The following is a 22500-nucleotide window of genomic DNA, read 5'->3' on the forward strand; positions in this document are numbered from 1 at the left end:
GTGCCAACCTGCAGGATGAGCTGAATGAGGCAAGGGAGGAGATTAAAAGCCTGAAAGAGAATCCCCAATACCAGAAACGAACCAGCACCCAGGAAGATGGTAATGTATCCGTGGAAGAGACTTCTATAATGTAACTCTTATTTGCAGACATATTTAGAAGGACCCTGGAAGTTGTCTCTGTAGTACAGGAAATTGCTATGAAAGTTGCTACTTCTCAGGAAGCAGCAAGATGCACTAGTCGACTGATAGAGAGGAAAAGAGCAGTAATCGTAGTAGGTATTAAGGGGCAAATAGGGGTCAATAAAAGGGAGAGTAGAGATATGGACAAAGCCACAGTCAGAGAGATCCTTAAAGGGGTACAGATGGAGAGGGAAAAACAGAATATAGAAAAAAAATTCAGGCATGGCCAGTACAAGGACAAAGATTGATTGATAAAAGTGGTTTTCAAAAGCGAGGACACAAAAGAATAAATTTTAGCAAAGAAGAGCAGCCTATTCAATGTACAAAAGTTCCAAAAGGTATTCATGCAGAGGGATATGACCAGGGAGGAGAGATTGTGGGGCAGCAGCAGCGAAGAAGGAGCACAAGGAGAGAGACAGGAATCAGGGAACCACAGCCCAGAACCCTATGATCCCAGATGGGAGTGGAGAACCCTCCATAGGCAGTTCAACAGCCCCAGTGGAAGGAGGATCACAAACCTCCCACCCAATAGAAGCCTTACCTGCCCCAGATCCTACGCTCCCCCACCACCCTAAGCTCTCCCTTCTCCCCCACCCCTCTATCCCCTCCCTTCTCCCCACCCCATAATCCCTCCCTTCTAACCCCACCCCACTAAGCCCTCCTTTCTCCCTCATCCCTCCCCCCCAAGCCCTCCTTTCTCCCTCATCCCTCCCCCCCAAGCCCTCCCTCCTCTACTGCCCCCCTAAGCCCTCCTTTCTCCCCCTCCCCCAAAAGCCCCCCTTTCTCCCCCACCCCCTATGCCCTCCCTCTTCTGCTACCCCTCCAAGCCCCCCCTCTTTTTCCCAACACCTCGAGCCCTCTCTTCTCCCCCACCCTCCAAGCTCTCTTTTCGCCCCTACCCTCTCCAAACCAGATCCTTCCGGTCCCCTCACAACCCATGTCCCCTTTACCCTCAGCCAACCTCCCTTTCCCTTCCCCATCCCAGACCCTCCATGTTTACCTACTCCAGTGGAACCAACAAAAACTGAGGATGGGCAGAAAAGAGTCAGCTATAAGGTTATATACTCAAACTTAAATGGGATTACAAGCAAGGCAAGTGAACTTAGGGAAAGAGCACAAGAAGTAAACCCAGATGGAATTGGACTCACGGAACCAAACTCTCAGGAATCATGATGAATGCGGTGTTCCCCCAGGACTACACTGTAATAAGGAAAGTGAGGGAAGGTAGTGGAGGAGGCAGAGTGGCCCTACTCATGAGAAAGGAATGTAGTTTCAAGGAGATGGTTATCCCAGGCCGTGAGGGGTTTAGAGACTACATAACTGGCACCATGACGATGGGAGGATCAAGAGTAGTAGTAGCAGTGATATATAACCCTCCACCAAACTACATATGACCCAGGCAAGAGTATGACAGAAACAACATGGCAGTTAACAATATAACTGAGAGGGCAGCCTCTGTTACCTGTAGAATTCGGTCCCATCTGCTCATCATGGGGTGACTTCAATCACGGAAGGATAGATTGGGAGAACGAGGAACCACATGGCGGAGAGAAAATATGGAGAGCTAAACTACTGGAGGTGGCAAGAATTTTTTTTTAAACCAGCATGTCAGGGAACCTACGAGAATGAGGGGAAATGATGAACCAGCGAGATTCGACTTAGTCTTCACTCTGAACGACTCTGACATAAGGGGAAATTGACCTCGAGGCGCCAGTAGGAATGAGCGATCACAGTGTACTGACGTTTGCGTATCTGGTCGAAGAAGGATTAAAGTACTCGAGAAAGGGAACTGAAAGCAAAAGGCTAGCATTCAGAAAGGGAAACTATGAGGAGATGAGAAAATTTCTAACGGATATAACATGGGAAACAGAGCTAAGTGAAAAGACGGCCCAAGACATGATGGAATACATCACGAAGAAGTGTAAGGAGGCAGCAGAAAAGTTTATTCCGGCCCAAAAGGTAAAAAGTGAAATGCAGATGAGAAACCCATGGTTAATCAGAGATGTAAGAGAGGTAAGCAACTAAGTAAAAGAGCACGGAGAAACTATAGAAATAACAGGACATTTGAGAGCAGAGAAGGATATCAGTGAGCCAGGAATGAATACGTCAAGGGTAAGAAGAGACGCAGAAGGAGAAAGGCAACAATGAAGGAACAGGTAATGAAACTGAGGATAGGGGCAAAGACAAAGAAGTGTGCGAGGAACTCAATAAGAAATTCCAGGAAGTCTTCACTTTAGAGCAAGGAGAAGTTCCAGAGATAAGAGAAGGAATAGTTAACCAGGCACCACTACAGGAATTTGAGATTACCAGTGGGGATGTAAGGAGGTTTTTCTAGAGTTGGATGTGGCAAAGGCTATAGGCTAGGATGGAATATCACCATGGATACTAAAGGAAGGAGCAGAAGCACTGTGCCTGCACTTTCCATGGTGTACAACAAATCACTGGTAACAGGTGAACTGCCAAAAATTTGGAAGACGGCAAACGTAGTCCCGATATACAAGAACGAGGACAGACAGGAGGCACTGAACTACAGGCCAGTGTCCATAACTTGCATTCCATGCAAGTTATTGGAGAAAATTGTGTGAAAAATTTAGTGGAACATCTGGCGCGAAGGAACTTTGTGACACAACACCAACATGATTTCAGGGATGGCAAGTCATGCCTCCATCTGCTCATCATGGGGGACTTCAATCACGGAAGGATAGACTGGGAGAACAAGGAACTGCTAGGAGGAGAGGATACATGGTGAGACAAACTAATAGAGGTGGCGACAAGAAACTTTTTAAGCCAACATGTCAGTGAACCCACTAGGATGAGAGGAAACGATGAACAAGCGAGACTCGACCTAGTCTCTGAACGACTCCGACATAAGGGGAAATCGACTTTGAGACCCCAGTAGGAATGAGCGACCACAGTGAACTGACGTTTGAGTATCTGGTTGAAGAAGGGTTATTGAACTCGAGGAAGGGTACTGAAAACAAAAGGCTGGCATTCGGAAAGGGAAACTATGAGGAGATAACAAAATTCCTAACAGATATAACATGGGAAACAGAGCTCAGGGAAAAGACGGCCCAAGACATGATGGACTACATCAAACAGAAGTGCAAGGAAGCAGCAAACAAGTTTTTCCCAGTCCAAAAGGAAAACAATGAAATGAAGATGGGAAACCCATGGATTAATCAGAGATGTAGGCTAGCTAAGCAGCAAAGTAAAAGAACGTGGAGAAACTATAAGAATAACAGAATACTTGAGAGCAGAGAAAGATACCAGAGGGCCAGGAATGAACATGTCAGGATGAGAAGAGAGGCAGAAAGACAATACAAAAATGACATCGCAAGCAAGGCAAAGATTCAACCTAAATTGCTGCACAGCCACATCAGAAAAAACAACAACATTAAAGGAACAGGTAATAAAATTTAGGATAGGGGCAGAAGGATTCACATCAAACGACAAGCAAGTGTGTGAGGAATTGAATAAGAAATTCCAGGAAGTCTTAATCTTAGAGCAAGGAGAAATTCCAGAGATAAGAGAGGGAATTGCTAACCCAGGAACCACTAGAAGAGTTTGAGATTACCAGCGGGGAAGTAAGGAAGTTTTTACTAGAGTTGGATGTGACAAAGGCTATAGGCCCAGATGGAATCTCCCCTTGGATACTAAAGGAAGGAGCAGAAGCACTGTGCTTGCCACTCTCCATAGTGTATAACAAATCACTGGCAACAGGGAAACTGCCAGAAATTTGGAAAGCAGCTAATGTAGTCCCGATATACAAGAAAGAGGATAGACAGGAGCACTGAACTACAGGCCAGTGTCCCTAACCTGCATACCATGCAAGCTGATGGAGAAGATTGTGCGAAAAAAACCTAGTGGAACATCTGGAGCGAAAGTACTCTGTAACACAGCATAAACATGGGTTCAGGGATGGAGGTCCTGCCTCACAGGGTTACTTGAATTCTACGACCAGGCAACAAAAATCAGGCAAGAAAGAGAAGGGTGGGCAGACTGCATATTTTTGGATTGACAGAAAGCCTTTAATACAGTACCACACAAGAGGCCAGTGAAAAAGCTGCAGATGCAGGCTGGAGTGAAAGGGAAGGTACTCCGTTGGATACGGGAGTTCCTAAGCAACAGAAGACAATGAGTCACTCTGAGGGATGAGGTCTTAGATTGGCGAGACGTCACAAGTGGAGTCCCGCAGGGGTCAGTCCTTGGACCTATACTGTTTCTAATATTTTTAAATGATCTCCCAGAGAGTATAGACTCGTTTCTCTCAATGCTTGCTGATGATGCAAAAATTATGAGGAGGATTGAAACAGAGGATGATCGTAGGAGGCTACAAGATGACCTAGACAGACTGAATGGTCCAACAAATGGCTGCTAAAGTTCATCCCGAGTAAATGCAAAGTAATGAAACTAGATGGTGGAAACAGGAGGCCAGACACAGAATTCAGAATAGAAGATTCTGAAACGGACAGAGAGAAACATATAGGAGTTGATATCACACCAAACCTGTCTCCTGAAGCCCACATAAAAAGAATTACGTCTGCGGCATATGCGAGGCTGGCTAACATCAGAACAGCCTTCAGGAACCTGTGTAAGGAATCATTCAGAATCTTGTATACCACATATGTAAGACCAATCCTGGAGTATGCGGCCCCAACATGAAGCCCGTACCTTGTCAAGCACAAGACGAAGGTGGAAAAAGTTCAGAGGTATGCCACTAGACTAGTTCCAGAACTAAGAGACATGAGTTACGAGGAAAGACTGCGGAAATGAACCTTACGACACTGGAAGACAGAAGAGTAAGGGGAGAAATGATCACTACCTTCAAAATCCTCTGGGGAATTGACAGGGTAGACAAGGGTAAACTATTCAACACTGGTGGTACGCGAACAAGGGGACACAGGTGGAAACTGAGTACCCAAATGAGCCACAGGGACGTTAGAAAGAACTTTTTCAGTGTCAGAGTAGTTAACAGGTGGAATGTATTAGGCAGTGATGTGGTGGAGGCTGACTCCATACACAGTTTTAACTGTAGATATGAAAGAGCCCAGTAGGCTCAGGAACCTGTACACCAGTTGATTGACAGTTGAGAGGCGGGACCAAAGAACCAAAGCTCAACGCCGCAAGCACAAATAGCTGAGTACACACACACACGCGCACACACACACACACACGCGCACACACGCGCACACGCACACGAACACACACACACACACACACACACACACACACACACACACACACACACACACACACACACACACACACACACACACACACACACACACACACACACAGTGTGTGTGTGGATGGATGGGATCCATCCTCACATCAAAGGATCCTTTCAAAGGATGTGACAAAAGCTGTTGGGCCTGACAGAATCTCACCATGGATACTAAAGGAAGGTGCAGAAGCACTAAGTGTGCCACTCTCTACGGTGCATAACAGGACATTGGAAACAAGAGATCTTCCAGAAAGTTGGAAGACAGCTAACGAAGTCCCAATATACAAAAAGAGTGACAGGCAAGAGGCACTGAACTACAGGCCAGTTTCTCTAACTTGTATACCATGCAAGGTGATGGAGAAGATCGTGAGGAAAAGGCTCGTAGAGCATCTGAAGGGAAATAACTTTGTAACACACCACCAACATGGGTTCTGAGATGGTAAATCGTGCCTCACAGGTTTAATAGAATTCTATGACCAGGCAACAAAAATTAGGCAGGAAAGAGAAGGGTGGACAGACTGCATTTTCCTGGACTCCCAGAAAGCCTTTGACACAGTACCCCATAAAAGGCTGTTATTAGAGTTGGAGCAACAGGCAGGAGTAAAGGTAAGGTGCTCCAGTGGATAAGGGAGTACTTAAGCAACAGGAAACAGCGAGTAACGGTGAGGGATGAGACATCAGAGTCGCGAGATGTCTCCAGCGGAGTCCCACAGGGCTCAGTACTTGGACCCATCCTGTTTCTAACATATGTAAACGATCTTCCGGACGGTATAGACTCGTTCATGTCAATGTTTGCTGATGATGCAAAAATTATGAGAAGAATCAAGACGGATGAAGATAGACAGAGACTACAGGATGACCTGGACAAACTGGAGGAATGATCTAGAAAATGGCTGCTAAAGTTCAACTCAGTAAAGTGTAAGGTAATGAAATTAGGCGAAGGGAGCAGGAGCCTGAACACAAGGAACCATCTGGGAGGTGAAATCCAGCAAGAGTCATATAGAGAGAAAGATCTGGGGGTTGATATCACACCGAACCTGTTCCCAGAGGCCCACATCAAAAGAATATCATCAGCGGCATATGCTAGACTGGCCAACATAAGAGCTGCCTATAGAAACTTGTGTAAGGAATCGTTCAGGACCCTGTATACCACTTATGTCAGACCAATCCTGGAATATGCAGCTCCAGCCTGGAGTCCATACCTAGTTAAACACAAGACAAAGTTAGAGAAGATTCAGCGGTATGCCACCAGGCTCGTCCCAGAACTGAGAGGTATGAACTACGAGGAAAGGCTGAGCTGAATTTCACGTTCCTGGAAAACAGAAGAGTAAGGAGAGACATGATAACCACCTACAGAATTCTCAGGGGAATTCACAGGGTGGACAAAGACAAACTCTTCAGCATGAGTGGGACACGAGCAAGGGGACACAGGTGCAAACCTAGTACCCAGATGGGCCACAGAGAAGTTAGAAAGATTTTTTTCAGTGTCAGAGTAGTTAATAAACGGAATGCATTAGGCAGTGATGTGGTGGAGGCTGACTCCATACACTGTTTCAAATGTAGATATGATAGAGCCCAGTAGGCTCAAGAATCTGTACACCAGTTAGTTGATTGACAGTTGAGAGGCGAGACCAAAGAGACTAAGCTCAACCACCGCAAGCCTAATTAGGCAATTAGGCGAGTACACACACACACACACACACACACACACACACACACACACACACACACACACACACACACACACACACACACACACACACACACACACGCACATTGAGAAGGTTTTCAGGATGGGCTGGTACAACAAGGACAGAGACCGTGTGTTAAAGATAGTGTTTTCAAACGAGGCCACAAAGGAGAAGATTATAACAAGGAAGAGCCACCTGCAATATGTGGGAGAATTCAAAAAAGTATTTCTGCTGAGGGACATGACGAGGGAGGAGAGAGCCATGGCTGCAGAAGCAAGAAAGAAGCGCTGGGTGAGAGGAGAAAACCAGAAAAACACAGCTCCCAACACATCATCCCCAGGGGTGAGGGGGGAACTCACAACCAGCAGCCCAGTAACACCAGAGGGGAGGGCAACTCCACCACCCTCCTCTGCATAGAAACCTCCTCTACCCCGAACCCTCCCTGCCCCCACTCAAATTTTCAGCCACCTCTCCCTCCACCCCCCCCCCTCACCCCACTCCCACCTCGCTTCCCATCCCCTACTCCCACCATATCTCACTCCCCCCCCTTTCTCCCTCTGTCCTCCCTCCCCCTTCATCCCATACCCTCCCTGTCCCCAATTCACTTGACCCCCACCCCTCACTCCAGTATCCTCTGAGACCCCGTTACCCACCCCACATCTCACGCCTATGGAACAGCTTTCCCCATCAGCAGAACGCTCACCAAGAAGGGAACATGAGAAGGGACAGAAGAAAGTGAGTCTCAAGGCAATGTACACTAACATAGATGGGATTACAAATAAAACAGATGAACTTGGAGAATGGGTACTTGAAGAAAACCCAGACATAATAGCACTCACAGAAACAAAGCTAACGAAAACCATAACAAATGCAGTGTTTCCACAGGACTACTGTGTTGTGAGGAAAGAGAGAGAAGGAAGAGGTGGTGGTGGTGTAGCTCTGCTGGTAAGAAAAGGCTGGGATTTTGAGGAAATGGTAAATGGAGTGTGAAGGTTTCAGTGACTATATAATAGGTACAATAGCAACTGGAGGACAAAAAATTGTAGTCGCAGTCATATATAACCCGCCACCAAATGACAGAAGACCCAGACAGGAATATGATAGAAACAACATGGCCACCATTAACATAATAGAGAGAACAGCATCTCACTAGTAGGAATGGATCTAGACTACTAATCATGGAGAATTTCAACCAGGGAAAATTGATTGGGAGAACAGAGACCTGCATGGAGGACCAGATACATGGAGAGTTAAGCTGCTGGATTCGGCAACAAGAAACTTTCTTAGCCAGCATATCAAGGGACCGACAAGAATGAGAGGGGAGAATGAACCAGCTATGCTTAATCTGATATTTACCGTTAGTGAGTGGGATATAAGGGAGGTTAAGATGGAAGCTCCCTTAGGAATGAGTGATCACAGTGTATTGATCTTTGAGTACTTGGTAGAGCTAGGACTTATCTCCCCCAAAAAAGAACTAGAAAACAAAAGACTGGCATACCGAAAGGGGAATTATGAGGGGATGAGAAGTTTCCTAGGGAATATACCATGGGACACAGACCTCAGAGCTAAGTCGGTACAAGACATGATGGACTATGTCACCCTAAAGTGTCAGGAGGCAGTAAACAGGTTTATCCCGGCCCAAAGGGAAAAATCCGAGAAGCAAAAGAAAAATCCATGGTATAATAGGGCATGTATTGAAGCAAAGAAACTGAACAAAAGGGCGTGGAGGAACTTCCGAAATAACAGAACACCAGAAAGCAGAGAGAGATACCAGAGAACCAGGAATGAGTATGTTATTGTGAGAAGGGAAGCAGAGAAAAATTATGAAAATGATATAGCAAGCAAAGCCATGACCGATCCAAAGCTACTCCACAGGCACATCAGGAGGAAAACAACAGTGAAAGAACAGGTAATGAAACTTAGAACAGAAGAGGACAGGTATACAGAGAATGACAAAGAGGTGTGTGAGGAACTCAACAAGAGGTTCCAGGAGGTCTTCACAATAGAACATGGTGAGGTCACTGCGCTAAGAGAGGGGGGCAGTAAACAAGGCGGCATTGGAAGCGTTTGAAATTATGAGAGATGAGGTCAAGAGACACCTGTTGGATCTGGATGTTAGAAAGGCTGTTGATCCAGACGGGATCTCACCATGGGTATTGAAAGAGTGTGCAGAGGCACTCTGCTTGCCATTCTCCATAGTGTATAATAGGTCTCTGGAGACGGGAGACCTACCAGAAATATGGAAGGCGGCTAATGTGGTTCCAATATACAAAAAGTGTGACAGACAAGAGGCACTGAACTACAGGCCAGTGTCGTTAACTTGTATGCCATGCAAAGTGATGGAGAAGATCGTGAGAAAAATCTAGTAACACATCTGGAGAGAAGGGACTTTGTGACAAATCGCCAACATGGGTTCAGGGAGGGTAAATCTTGCCTTACTGGCTTAATAGAATTCTACGATCAGGTGACAAAGATTAAACAAGAAAGATAAGGCTGGGCAGACTGCATTTTTTTTAACTGTCGGAAAGCCTTTGATACAGTCCCCCATAAGAGGCTGGTACATAAGCTGGAGAGACAGGCAGGAGTAACTGGTAAAGTGCTCCAGTGGATAAGGGAATACCTAAGCAATAGGAAGCAAAGAGTTACAGTGAGGGGGGGGTGAGACCTCAGATTGGCGTGAAGTCATCAGTGGAGCCCCACAGGGCTCTGTACTCGGCCCTTTCCTGTTTCTGATATACGTGAACGATCTCCCGGAGGGTATAGACTCATTCCTCTCAAAATACCTAGGAGAAAAGGTGCAAAGACATGCTACTTAGTGGCTCCCAGAGCTGAAGGGCAAGAGCCACGAGGAGAGGTTAGAGGCATTAAATATTCCAAAACTAGAAGACAGAAGAAAAAGAGGTGATATGATCACTACATACAAAATAGTAACAGGAATTGATAAAATCGATAGGGAAGATTTCCTGAGACCTGGAACTTTAAGAACAAGAGGTCATAGATTTAAACTAGCTAAACACAGATGCCGAAGAAATATAAGAAAATTCACTTTCGCAAACAGAGTGGTAAACGGTTGGAACAAGTTAGGTGAGAAGGTGGTGGAGGCCAAGACCGTCAGTAGTTTCAAAGCGTTATATGACAGAGTGCTGGGAAGACGGGACACTACGAGCGTAGCTCTCATCCTGTAACTACACTTAGGTAATTAAACTTAGGTAATTACAGGTGGAAACTGAGTGCCCAAATGAGCTACAGAGATAGTAGAAAGAATTTTTTTAGTGTCAGAGTAGTTGACAAATGGAATGCATTAGGCAGTGATGTGGTGGAGGCTGACTCCATACACAGTTTCAAGTGTATGGCTTGAAAGCACAAATAGGTAAGTACAAATAGGTGAGTACACACACACACACACGCGCGCACACACAAGGAAACCGGCCGGCCGAGCGGACAAGACGCTGGTCACGTGATCCTGTGGTCCCGGGTTCGATCCCGGTCGCCTGCGAGAAACGATGGGCAGAGTTTCTTTCACCCTATGCCCCTCTTACCTAGCAGTAAATAGGTAGCTAGGAGTTAGTCAGCTGTCACGGGCTACTTCCTGGTGTGTGTGTGTGTGTGTGTGTGTGTGTGTGTGTGTGTGTGTGTGTGTGTGTGTGTGTGTGTGTGTGTGTGTGTGTGTGTGTGTGTGTGTGTGTGGTGTGGAGGAAAAAAATAGTAGTAGTAGAAACAGTTGATTGACAGTTGAGAGGCGGGCCGAAAAGTAGAGCTCAATCCCCGCAAACACAACTAGGTGAATACACACACACACACACACACACACACACACACACACACACACAGGGGGCCTCGTAGCCTGGTGGATAGCGCGCAGGATTCGTAATTCTGTGGCGCGGGTTCGATTCCCGCACGAGGCAGAAACAAATGGGCAAAGTTTCTTTCACCCTAAGTGCCCCTGTTACCTAGCAGTAAATAGGTACCTGGGAGTTAGTCAGCTGTAACGGGCTGCTTCCTGGGGTGTGTGTGTGTGGTGTGGTGTGGAAAAAAAAAAAAAAAAAAAAGTAGTAGTTAGTAAACAGTTGATTGACAGTTGAGAGGCGGGCCGAAAGAGCAAAGCTCAACCCCCGCAAAAACACAACTAGTAAACACACAACTAGTAAACACACACACACACACACACACACACACACACACACACACACACACACACACACACACACACACACACACACACACACACACACACACACATACACATACATCTGATTACCCCAGAGACTCACCCGAGACACACAGCAGACAGACAGACTCAGGCACACTTTCTCCCCTCACTAGGTTACCCCTCTGCCTTTCCCAGCTGCCACAACCCTTAACCATATTTCCCATCCCGTTGTCATGTCCCCACTCCCTGTTTGTCCGTCCCCCCCCCCCCTCACCCTGTCCGTCCCCACCTTCCCTGCCCCTCCCCCCCCCCCCCTTTTCACTCAGCCACCTCCACTCAGATTTGTTTCCTCCTACATGTCTCACCACAGCTCTGTGTATCTCCCAATCATAACAACCCTCTTCTTCTGTATTCTGCTAAACTCCTTCCCACTATCATTGCCACCCCCCCTAACTTTGTCTCTTCCTCCATCTCTAGCTCCCCCAACTCTGCTTCTTCATTAACTCTGCTTCCTTTCAAATCTGCTTCTTCCCTAACACTGCTTCTCTCTCAACTCTGCCTACCTGCAACTCTGCCTCCTCTTGTAAACTCTGCCTTCCCCCACCTCAGTCTACCCAAACTCTTCCTTCTTATAACTCGGCCTCCCGTGAGCTCTTCCTTTTTCTAACTCAAGATGTGTCGAAATGCGCCATTTGCAGTAAAGTCTACTCCAGAAATCAAGTAATCATTTTATGGCGAAAAATATTTATTGTTAATAATTAAGCTGTTAAAATTTCCCATATATAAATTATACTTAAACCAAATTACAGTGAATTTAATGTCTACATGTCGTTACACTTGCCTTTTTTTTCCAAACTTTGTTCCCACTTAATTTACGCTGGTCACTATGATTCCCATTGTGAATTCATCTCTCTCCCACTCTGATTCATGCCATAAGATGTTGTTTGTGTCAAAATTTCTTAAATGCTCTTAATCCATACCTCTCGACTTTGAAAATCAATCCACTGGATTGATATAAAGCCTGTACAACACTCCTCTAATTCCCACAAAGCTCAAGAGGCCTATATTTTGTTACTGCCTATTGCTAGAGGTTCTCAAGAAGCGACACTCATCTACTGGGCCTTACAAGCCCCCGTGTTTCCTCCCTTCACAATACCATCTTGATAGGAAAAGATCCGAACTCCAGTAAGTCGAATGACACATTTTGTGAACAGTCTTATCCACCTGCCAGTTCTCTGCGCTGTTATACAATTAATTGAGAGACATATTCTAGTTCATTCTCAAAACTTTATGTTTGTCTTGGGAGGAACTTACTGTGCCACGAGACCCTCTTAGTAATACCTTTGACGGTGGTGTTGAGAGTGAAGAAGCTGTTGACGGTGTTGGAGAAGACGGGGTGAAGAAGCAGTTCTCGTCACTATTGTCTGGGCAGTCAGTATGACCGTCACACACCCAAACATTAGGGATGCAGGACCTTCCTGAGTCACACTTGAACTCCCCTTCCGGACAATTATTCTGAAAAAAGATGGAATTTTGAGTATAATGCGAGACTCAGATTTCATCAATTTCTAAAGATAGAACTTTATTCTTTTCTCTTGATATTATATATTTTAAAAACTTTACATTAAAATTATTTATTTTTTATATTTTTTTTATTAAATGTGACAGATTTTTAAGTCCATAAAGTATGCTTAGTACAATATGAATAAAGTTATTTTCGTTAATATGGGATAAAGTTACTGTAAAACTTGAAACTATTAATATTTTCGTTAAAAAGTTGAAGATGGAATTTCCTAACTTACCCTGGGTCCCCTCTTCCTTCCAACAATTTCCCACTCCCCCATCCCCTCGTCCTCTCCACAATTCCTCCCCTTCCCCGTCCCTTTGTCCTCCCCAACATCCCCTATTCCAGCGTCCACTCGTCTTTCTAAGCATTCCCTACTCCACCGTCCCCTCCTCTTCCCCACCATCTCTCACTTCCCCATCCCCTCGTCCTTTCCACCAACCCCCACTCCTCTGTCCCCTTGTCCTCCCCACCATTCTCCAATACCCTATCGCCTCGTCCCCACCATCCCCAACTGTCCCTTCTCCTCACCTTCCCACTATTACCCCCTTCCCTGTCCCCTCGTCCTCCCCACCATCCCCCACTCTCGTCCCCCTTGTCCTCTCCAACATTCATCACTCCCTTGTCCGATGCCTTCCCAAATGATCTGATGTTCCCATCAGGAAATTGGGAACATCAAATGATCTGATGTTCCCATCACTGAAATATAAGAAAAACTGTTAAAAAAATGAAATGAAAAAAATGAAAAAATACAAAACTGAACTAAACTCAGGAAATGAACTGTATGGTAAGCAACACAGCTCAATTCCAACCCAATGTCACACAAAAAAAATTAATCAAAATGAAAATCAATCGAAATCTATGAAAATTCAATTTGTCAATGCAATCAGAAACATTGAAATGGAATCGTAACAAATTTAGTATTGTGTGTGTTGCTCTTACGTGTAACAAATGTTGCTGTTTCTTAAAAATTGAATGATTTTACCTGTCACAGGTGTGGCATCTATACTTATAATTACGAAATGAACGGTATGGTAAACAACACAGCTCAATTTCAACTCATTGTCACAAACATCGGAAACATTGAAATGGAATTTTTGGCATATTTCGTATAGCATGCATGTTGCTATTATGTGCAACAGATGGCACTGTTTTTCAAAAATGCATGTTTTTACCTGTCACAGGTGTGGCATCTATATAGTAGGTATATAAAGAGACGCGCCTTTTAGAATGCAACGTTGTGTCAAAATTGCAAAGCAATCGGTGAAGAACTTTCGGAGATTACAGCGTGTGTTACTCTGACATCTAACAGATGGCGCTGTTAAAAAAAAAAAATGTTTTTTCCTGTCACAGGTGAGGCATGTATATAGTAGATATATAAAAAGACGCGTCTATTCGAATGCAACGTTGTGTCAAAATTTCAAAGCAATTGGTAAAGAGGTTTCGAAGATTTCCCTCACATGAAAAACACTTCGCAAAAACACAGTTTTTCAGAAAAAGCAATTTTTTTCCGTCACAGACGGGACATCTATATAGTATGTATATAAAAACCTGGTCAAATGCGAATGGAACGTTGTGTGAAAATTTAAAAGCAATCGGTGAAGAATTTTTGGAGATTAGCGATTTTGAACAAACGAACATTTCCACTTGTATTTAAATAGATTGTCTACCTCTCCTGAGATGGAAGCCAGATATATATTGATTGCCTCACTCAACTTTGCATGATGGCTGGAGACTGTATTGGTAGTGTCACAAGGGGGTCGAGGTTGGCCTTCATACCATTTCTTGACGTGAAATTGGCACCTAATACATCTGTTCAGGAAGTCGGAAGATGTGAAATGATCTTCCCCAAGTTTGCAGATTTTAAAGATTGTTCATATATTGGTATATTAATATACTGACATACACAAAGTATGTTCACAGGACACAATTGCATTCTGGAAGCAACCTTTAGGTTACAGTAATGGAGATACTTTGGTGTTTATGCATCTAGACGTATGAAGAAACGTCTAACTCTGTGTTGCTTGACGTTCCCATGCACAGCACTCGCCCACTAACACCACACAAGTCCCGGTGTTCCATGACTACTCAACATCTCATTAATAATAATCGACCTGGATTTTCCACTGTCGTGTGGCACATTTTGAGAACAGTCTTTTCCACCTAGTCGTTCTGTGTGTTGTTGCACAATTAAATATGAGAAATGTTGGGTTGGGATGGGACCACCGTCTTGTAAACACCTAGTGGTTGCTAGTGCAGCTTTCGAAATTTTCTCATCTCTTCCTCGGGAGTTTCTCTTGTACTTTAGCCGGTTTCCTGTGCCTGTGAGGGCAGGAAGAAATTACCCAGGGGACACTTACATTAAGGCAGAAGCCGGAGTCTCTGTTTTGGACGCCTCCAAGGTAGGAGCGATATGGACGTTGATGGCCAGTTCCCGACAGGCAAACGTCTGCTGGAAAATGAGCCGGTGGAAGCTGCCTTGGAGCGTGATGCTTATAGAATGTCCTCACAATCAGCGGATATTTCTTCAGAGGTACCTTCTTCCGCATATGTGGTGGCCATTATCCAGTCAACAACTGGTCAGGGCCTATCGCACATCCGGCTGTCAGACAATTTCACTGGGGGACTAGCCTTTCAGATGTCCACAGGTGTTGTCCCATGAGAAGTCTCAGGCCCAGTATGGGAAGTTCAGGCCAATTGATTCAGGTGTGGCCGTGCAAGACATTCAGGCCATTCTGCAGGTGTTAAGGGAGGGGGGGGGGGTGCATCAGTGAGTCTACTAGAAGTTACTAGGATTCGAGGAGCTGAGTGCCTACTTCTATGGTACATGATAAATTTGACAGACCCCTCCTCGACGGGTGGTACTACACAGGACCTCGTTTCACATAATGCCCTATAATTTTCCAGTGTTCGTTGCTATGCCTCCAACCTATTTAGTCATAATCGCCTCACATGCCATAATGCAGCTCGCTGTTCAAATTGCAGCAGCACAGGTCATAAGGATCGTGAGAATGCTGGATGCTCAGCTGTTTTTCATTGCCTATTATGTCACGTCCCTTACAAGGTCACGTCCTGGCATACCTTGAAGCTCTCAAGTTGGACATTGATCATAAAGTGGCAGGGACGCCTCTTTATCTTGTGGTTACCTTGCGATGATTTCAAGGTTCAACGTCCCCACGGCCCGATCCTCGACCAGGCCTCCTAGTTGTTGGACTGGTCAATCAGGATGTTGGACGTGGCTGTTCGCAGCCTGATGTATGAATCACAGCCTGGTTGATCAGGTATCCTTTAAGGTGTTTATCAAGTTCTCTCTTGAACACTGTGAGGGGCCGGTCAGGTATGTAATGGAAGAGTGTTGAACAGTCTCGGGGCTCTGATATTGATAGAGTTCTCTGTCTCAGAGTACCTGTTGCACCTCTGCTTTTCAAGGGAAGGATCTCTGCACGCTCTACAAGTCAGCAATTTCTTCAGCTTTGTCATTGTGCAACAGTATTCCACTCTGGAGAGCACTAGCAGCTTGAAAATTATCATCATTGGTATAGCATCTCCAGCTTGAAAGATTTTTGTTATCCAACCTGACATTTTTCTTGCAGTTGTGATGGCTACTTTATTGTGTTCTTTAAAGTTAAGGTCTTCCGGCATGAGTACACCCAAATCCTTGACATTGCTTTGTCTCTCATTTTTTATTCAATTTACATGAAACTTACACCTTATATGTAAAGTGTATGTCTCTAAAATCCCAAGAAAGCGTTTTTTTCCTAAGTTCATTCATTGATTTTATTATAGCAATAAACATGACATATTTGCATAATTTTGGGGGGGAACTTTGACTATTTGTATTAGGAAAACTAAAGATGTTTTCGAAACTCCCTACCTCCGGATCCTTTATTATATGCTAATGAGTCAGAAAAGTGTCATAGAATGATTATATTTGAAAGGTGTGTTTGTTTATTTAGACTTGAAAATGTGTAAAATGCGTTGAAAAAAATAAAAAAATAAAAAATCTCCCTTTCTATTTACGCTGAAGTACTGAAACTTGAAACAATTGAAGCCCTTTTCATATACAACTGGTCAAAAAATATTGGTTGACATTGAACAACTTTAAAAAAAAAAAAAAATCATGCCCCCTTTTTAAAAGTTCTGTGAATGAAAAGCCAGATGTATTGGAAGATGTTACCTACTCTGCCTGTGCTGAGTCCAGTTCTGTTAGTGTTTTGTTTGTCAGTTCTGTCACTACCAAGGTAAATGTTCCAGAGACCAGGACCCCTTCAGAGGTGAAGTGGGAGGTGGATTTTCCGGATTCATTTTTGACCAAACTCTGGAGCCGGTCAGCCGAGCGGACAGCACGCGGGACTTGTGATCCTGTGGTCCTGGGTTCGATCCCAGGCGCCGGCGAGAAACAATGGGCAGAGTTTCTTTCACCCTATGCCCCTGTTACCTAGCAGTAAAATAGGTACCTGGGTGTTAGTCAGCTGTCACGGGCTGCTTCCTGGGGGTAGAGGCCTGGTCGAGGACCGGGCCGCGGGGACACTAAAAAAGCCCCGAAATCATCTCAAGTTAACCTCAAGATAACCTGGATGTCAAAATTGAGTCAGTTGTAGAGACCCCACTTCGCCCTAGCCTAGCAAATGGTGATGGAGAGAAGGCCAGAATATCAGTTACTTGCCCGCACGCTCCAGAGTTTGTGTCATTGGCTTTGTATAAGTTAAATAGGACTGACACCAATATATATGAGAATAGTAAGGAGAGAGTCTGTGATTCAGATCCATTGTTGGACAGTGTGGGAGATGACCAAGATGATCAGCTTCTGACGAGCAGATGGAGACCCCATGACCCTCCCTCTTCAGTTGACTGTGAAGGTGTGACCCAGTTTAGTAAGTCTAATGCTTGTAAAGAGACAGTACTCCAAGCATCTCAAGATTATGTCATGGGAGGAAAATTTGGTAAATATTGTGTGACATTATATATTGTAATATGTTTTCTAAGCCTAAATTGCAGAGTGTTGTGTCTAATTATTGTTTCCAATTGAATCAATTGTTTAACATTGGGTAACTCAAGTCAGATTGTTCTTAGGGCTTTAGTGCAACCTGTTGTTGTTCCACAGGAGCCATTCTTCCTTGTAGTAATAAACTGTTTGTCATCTTTGCCCGGAATTATTGCCGTGAATAGAAATTTTACTCCAAGGCATTGTACGTCCAGATTTCCTGAAGCAAATGTTTTGTGGATTTCTAGAACAGTCTCTTATTTTGCATCTGGTACGTTTCTTTACTGCAAGTGTAGTTTCCCGAACTTTTCAAAAGTTCATGTGTAGTCCTTATTCCCAATGCAAAAGCGGTGTTGTACGGTTTGGACTGACTTTGAAGCAGATTTTCATGATCACTAATGAGAGTTTCAAGTTGGAATGGGACGGGAATATCCTTTATGTTTGGTTTGATGAGGGTGTAGTTCTATAAATTTCCTTTGGGTGTTTTACAGGTACTCTGGTGTATATCTATAAGGTGATTAGACCCTAAAACTGTTGTTGGATTATTTGATATCACCAGGAGGAAGTAACCTACTGAGTGAGGTTCATAGTAAGTGCTATCCAAGTTCCAGAATGGTTCTGTTACTCTCCTGGGAGGCCAAGATTGCTATTATAGACTGTTTTGTCATAAAGTTCACAGTCAAAAGGTGTGAGCTTGTTCTTGTGGTTGTGATTTTGATACCGTGTTTGGGGGTTTTCATGTCTTATCACTCTGATAGTTCCTGCAGAGCTGTTAAGAGACCGAACTGTTTGTCCAACACTGATTGTCACCTGAATCAGATAAGACAGGTGATCCTTACAATTTTTCTTGTTGTTCTTGTCAGTTGCGACAGACATAAGAGGTGCACTTCTAAGTCTTGTTGTGTTGTTGGTGACTCCAAGAGTGAATAAATTTCAGATGGTGTCAGAGTGCTCTAAACCTGTTTCATTTACTTATAGTTCAAATCGGCCAAAGCTGTTTGTTTCACAGAAGATTCCGAAGGGGGGCAGCTGTTCCTGAAGGGGTTGTACCAGATGTGGAAAGTGTCTGCTCAGACCAGACATTTTCTAGTCCTGGTCATATTCACTGTTCACTGTTTTCCAGAAGTTTACTAGTGCAACCTAGTTCACTCCGGTCATTTCCTATGATTGTGAACCAGCCTGAAAGATGGAATTTTACCTTCCTTATTTACCTGAGGGCTACTAACCCTAATAGCCTTGATGAAGCCGGCGGCTTGTCTAAGTTCCTCTTATTGGCATTGATGATTTTTTCCGGTAGATTTTAAAACTCAACACAGCTATGGCACTTACATCTTCGGCGGGTATGCCCAAACTGTGATGAGTTTGAAAATATACCTAGTCCTAAAATATACTCAGTCCTACATTGTGGCTTGTTGAGCTTGGAACCGTTGCTCCTTGTTTGTGTTGAATCTGACCTTCTGAAGAAAATATCCGGATCAACATCGTCTAAAATGTTAAGTATTTTAAAGGTTTCAATGAGATCCGCCCTGTCATGCCTGGTTTGCAGTGTTGTTAGCCCTGTGACCCTCAAGCATTCCTCATACAAGAGATGATTTAGCTCTAGAATGACTTTTGTTGCACAAGTGGGCAACAAAACACCTTGCCACCTCTACCACGTGCGCCTGCCACCCCTACCACGTGCGCCTGCCACCCCTACCACGGGCGCCTGCCACCCCTACCACGTGCGCCTGCCACCCCCTACCACGTGCGCCTGCCACCCCTACCACGTGCGCCTGCCACCCAGTACATAGCGCGTGGTAGGGCGCTATGTACTGGGCGCTTTGATAGAGTAAGGCGCTTTATTGTTGTGATTGTGTTGACATACAGTGTTGTGTATATTTTTTTCATCTTAGTAACTGTCTGGGTGACAGGAGACTTAAAGTAACAAGTTACTTATTTGAGTGATGTTGTCCTGAGCGACAAAGTGATAATTACTGATTTAATTTGTTACTGTCTGTGTGACAGTGTTAATGAACTTACTGTTTGTTACTGTCTGTGTGACAGTGTTAATGAACTTACTGTTTGTTACTGTCTGTGTGACAGTGTTAATGTACTTACTTACTGTTTGTTACTGTCTGTGTGACAGTGTTAATGTACTTACTCATTGTTTGTTACTGTCTGTGTGACAGTGTTAATGTACTTACTTACTGTTTGTTACTGTCTGTGTGACAGTGTTAATGTACTTACTTATTGTTTGTTACTCTCTGTGTGACAGTGTTAATGTACTTACTTACTGTTTGTTACTGTCTGTGTGACAGTGTTAATGTACTTACTTACTGTTTGTTACTGTCTGTGTGACAGTGTTAATGTACTTACTCATTGTTTGTTACTGTCTGTGTGACAGTGTTAATGTACTTACTTACTGTTTGTTACTGTCTGTGTGACAGTGTTAATGTACTTACTCATTGTTTGTTACTGTCTGTGTGACAGTGTTAATGTACTTACTTACTGTTTGTTACTGTCTGTGTGACAGTGTTAATGTACTTACTTACTGTTTGTTACTCTCTGTGTGACAGTGTTAATGTACTTACTTACTGTTGAAGCTGTCGGTTTGACAAAAGGATTAATATTATTAATTAATTGTTTATTTGATTGGATTGCAGTCCAAGGGACAAGTGTTAATGTAATTAATTAATTAATTAACTGAAGATTGTCTTAGTGACAAGTCTTGCATTGTTATTATTGCTATTGTTTGTATTGCATCATTGTAGATTACCACTGCAGGAGCTGAGTGCAGTTGAGTCCGAGAGCGCACTCGTTAGTGTTCAGTTAGTTCACTTTGTTTCTTTCCTGCCCATGCAAGAGGGTTCGAGACCAGGTCTCATTAATTACCAGATAGAGTGGTAGGACAACGTTCTGCTGCCACTGACATTGTTTAGTTCTGGAGTGACACTCGGGAACGCAACGTAACGTATAGTTGTCATTGCCGTGTATTAGTAAGTAAGTTTGTTGAGTAAATTATTATTGTTGCAAAAGTGTCTTTACGTCAACAACCTTTGAGAGTACTGCCTCCAAAGAAAAATGGAAGACCTTAAGGCCTACACTATCACCAGCTCTATAACTGGTACAGGCTCCAGGGCTGAAAACCACCCATCCATCCCAAGAGCTCTGGTATCAGCTATTGATACAGATAATGGCTCCAAAGAGCCTTCACTTATGGGCTCACCATAGTCCGTGCTACTTGGAACTTTTTGTTTTGAGTACCTGAAACTACAAGAACAACAGCAACAACGTAAACCTAGCCAGCACCTGACCCACACTCAGTAGCCCCACATGTAGACTAGAGAAGGTAAACCTAGCCAGCACCTGACCCACACTCAGTAGCCCCACATGTAGACTAGAGAAGGTAAACCTAGCCAGCACCTGACCCACACTCAGTAGCCCCACATGTAGACTAGAGAAGGTAAACCTAGCCAGCACCTGACCCACACTCAGTAGCCCCTCATGTAGACTAGAGAAGGTAAACCTAGCCAGCACCTGACCCACATTCAGTAGCCCCACATGTAGACTAGAGAAGGTAAACCTAGCCAGCACCAGACCCAGACTCAGTAGCCCCACATGTAGACTAGAGAAGGTAAACCAAGCCACCACCTAAGCCTCTCAGTAGCCCCTCATGTAGACTAGAGAAGGTAAACCAAGCCAGCACCTGACCCACACTCAGTAGCCCCACATGTAGACTAGAGAAGGTAAACCAAGTCACCACCTGACCCACACTCAGTAGCCCCACATGTAGACTAGAGAAGGTAAACCTAGCCAGCACCTGACTGTACACAACTGTACACCATGACTGTACACAACTGTACACCATGACTGTACACAACTGTACACCATGACTGTACACAACTGTACACCATGACTGTACACAACTGTACACCATGACTGTACACAACTGTACACCATGACTGTACACAACTGTACACCATGACTGTACACAACTGTACACCATGACTGTACACCACTCGTGTCACTCACATTGACGCAGTCCGGAGGTTCGTCAGACCCGTCCTGACAGTGAGTGACGCCGTCGCAGACGTTCTTCTCCAGGATGCACTCGCCCGACTCGCACTCCCACTCTGACCTGGAGGAGAGACCTGGAGTTACTCCCACTCTGACCTGGAGGAGTGACCTGGAGTTACTCCCACTCTGACCTGGAGGAGAGACCTGGAGTTACTCCCACTCTGACCTGGAGGAGTGACCTGGAGTTACTCCCACTCTGACCTGGAGGAGAGACTTGGAGTTACTCCCACTCTGACCTTAAGGAGAGACGTGGAGTTACTCCCACTCTGACCTGGAGGAGTGACCTGGAGTTACTCCCACTCTGACCTGGAGGAGAGACCTGGAGTTACTCCCACTCTGACCTGGAGGAGAGACCTGGAGTTACTCCCACTCTGCCCTGGAGGAGAGACCTGGAGTTACTCCCACTCTGACCTGGAGGAGTGACCTGGAGTTACTCCCACTCTGACCTGGAGGAGAGACTTGGAGTTACTCCCACTCTGACATGGAGGAGTGACCTGGAGTTACTCCCACTCTGACCTAGAGGAGAGACCTGGAGTTACTCCCACTCTGACCTGGAGGAGTGACCTGGAGTTACTCTCACTCTGACCTGGAGGAGAGACCTGGAGTTACTCCCACTCTGACCTGGAGGAGAGACCTGGAGTTAGTCCCACT

General features: G+C 44.8%; 1 protein-coding gene across 2 annotated transcripts in view; it reads right to left on the minus strand.

Annotated features, from left to right (window-relative positions):
- Window positions 1-22500, minus strand: part of LOC123751120 (low-density lipoprotein receptor) — a 92374-nt gene that overhangs the window by 24805 nt on the left and 45069 nt on the right. For both annotated transcript variants that reach the window (XM_045733224.2, XM_069324982.1), the window contains exons 4-5: window positions 21805-21910; window positions 12587-12760 (exon numbers count right to left, since the gene is read on the minus strand). In XM_045733224.2, the coding sequence (XP_045589180.2) occupies window positions 12587-12760; window positions 21805-21910 (280 nt within the window). The remainder of the gene's footprint in view (window positions 1-12586; window positions 12761-21804; window positions 21911-22500) is intronic.

This window comes from Procambarus clarkii, chromosome 15 (assembly GCF_040958095.1).
Source record: "Procambarus clarkii isolate CNS0578487 chromosome 15, FALCON_Pclarkii_2.0, whole genome shotgun sequence".
NCBI lineage: Eukaryota > Metazoa > Arthropoda > Malacostraca > Decapoda > Cambaridae > Procambarus > Procambarus clarkii.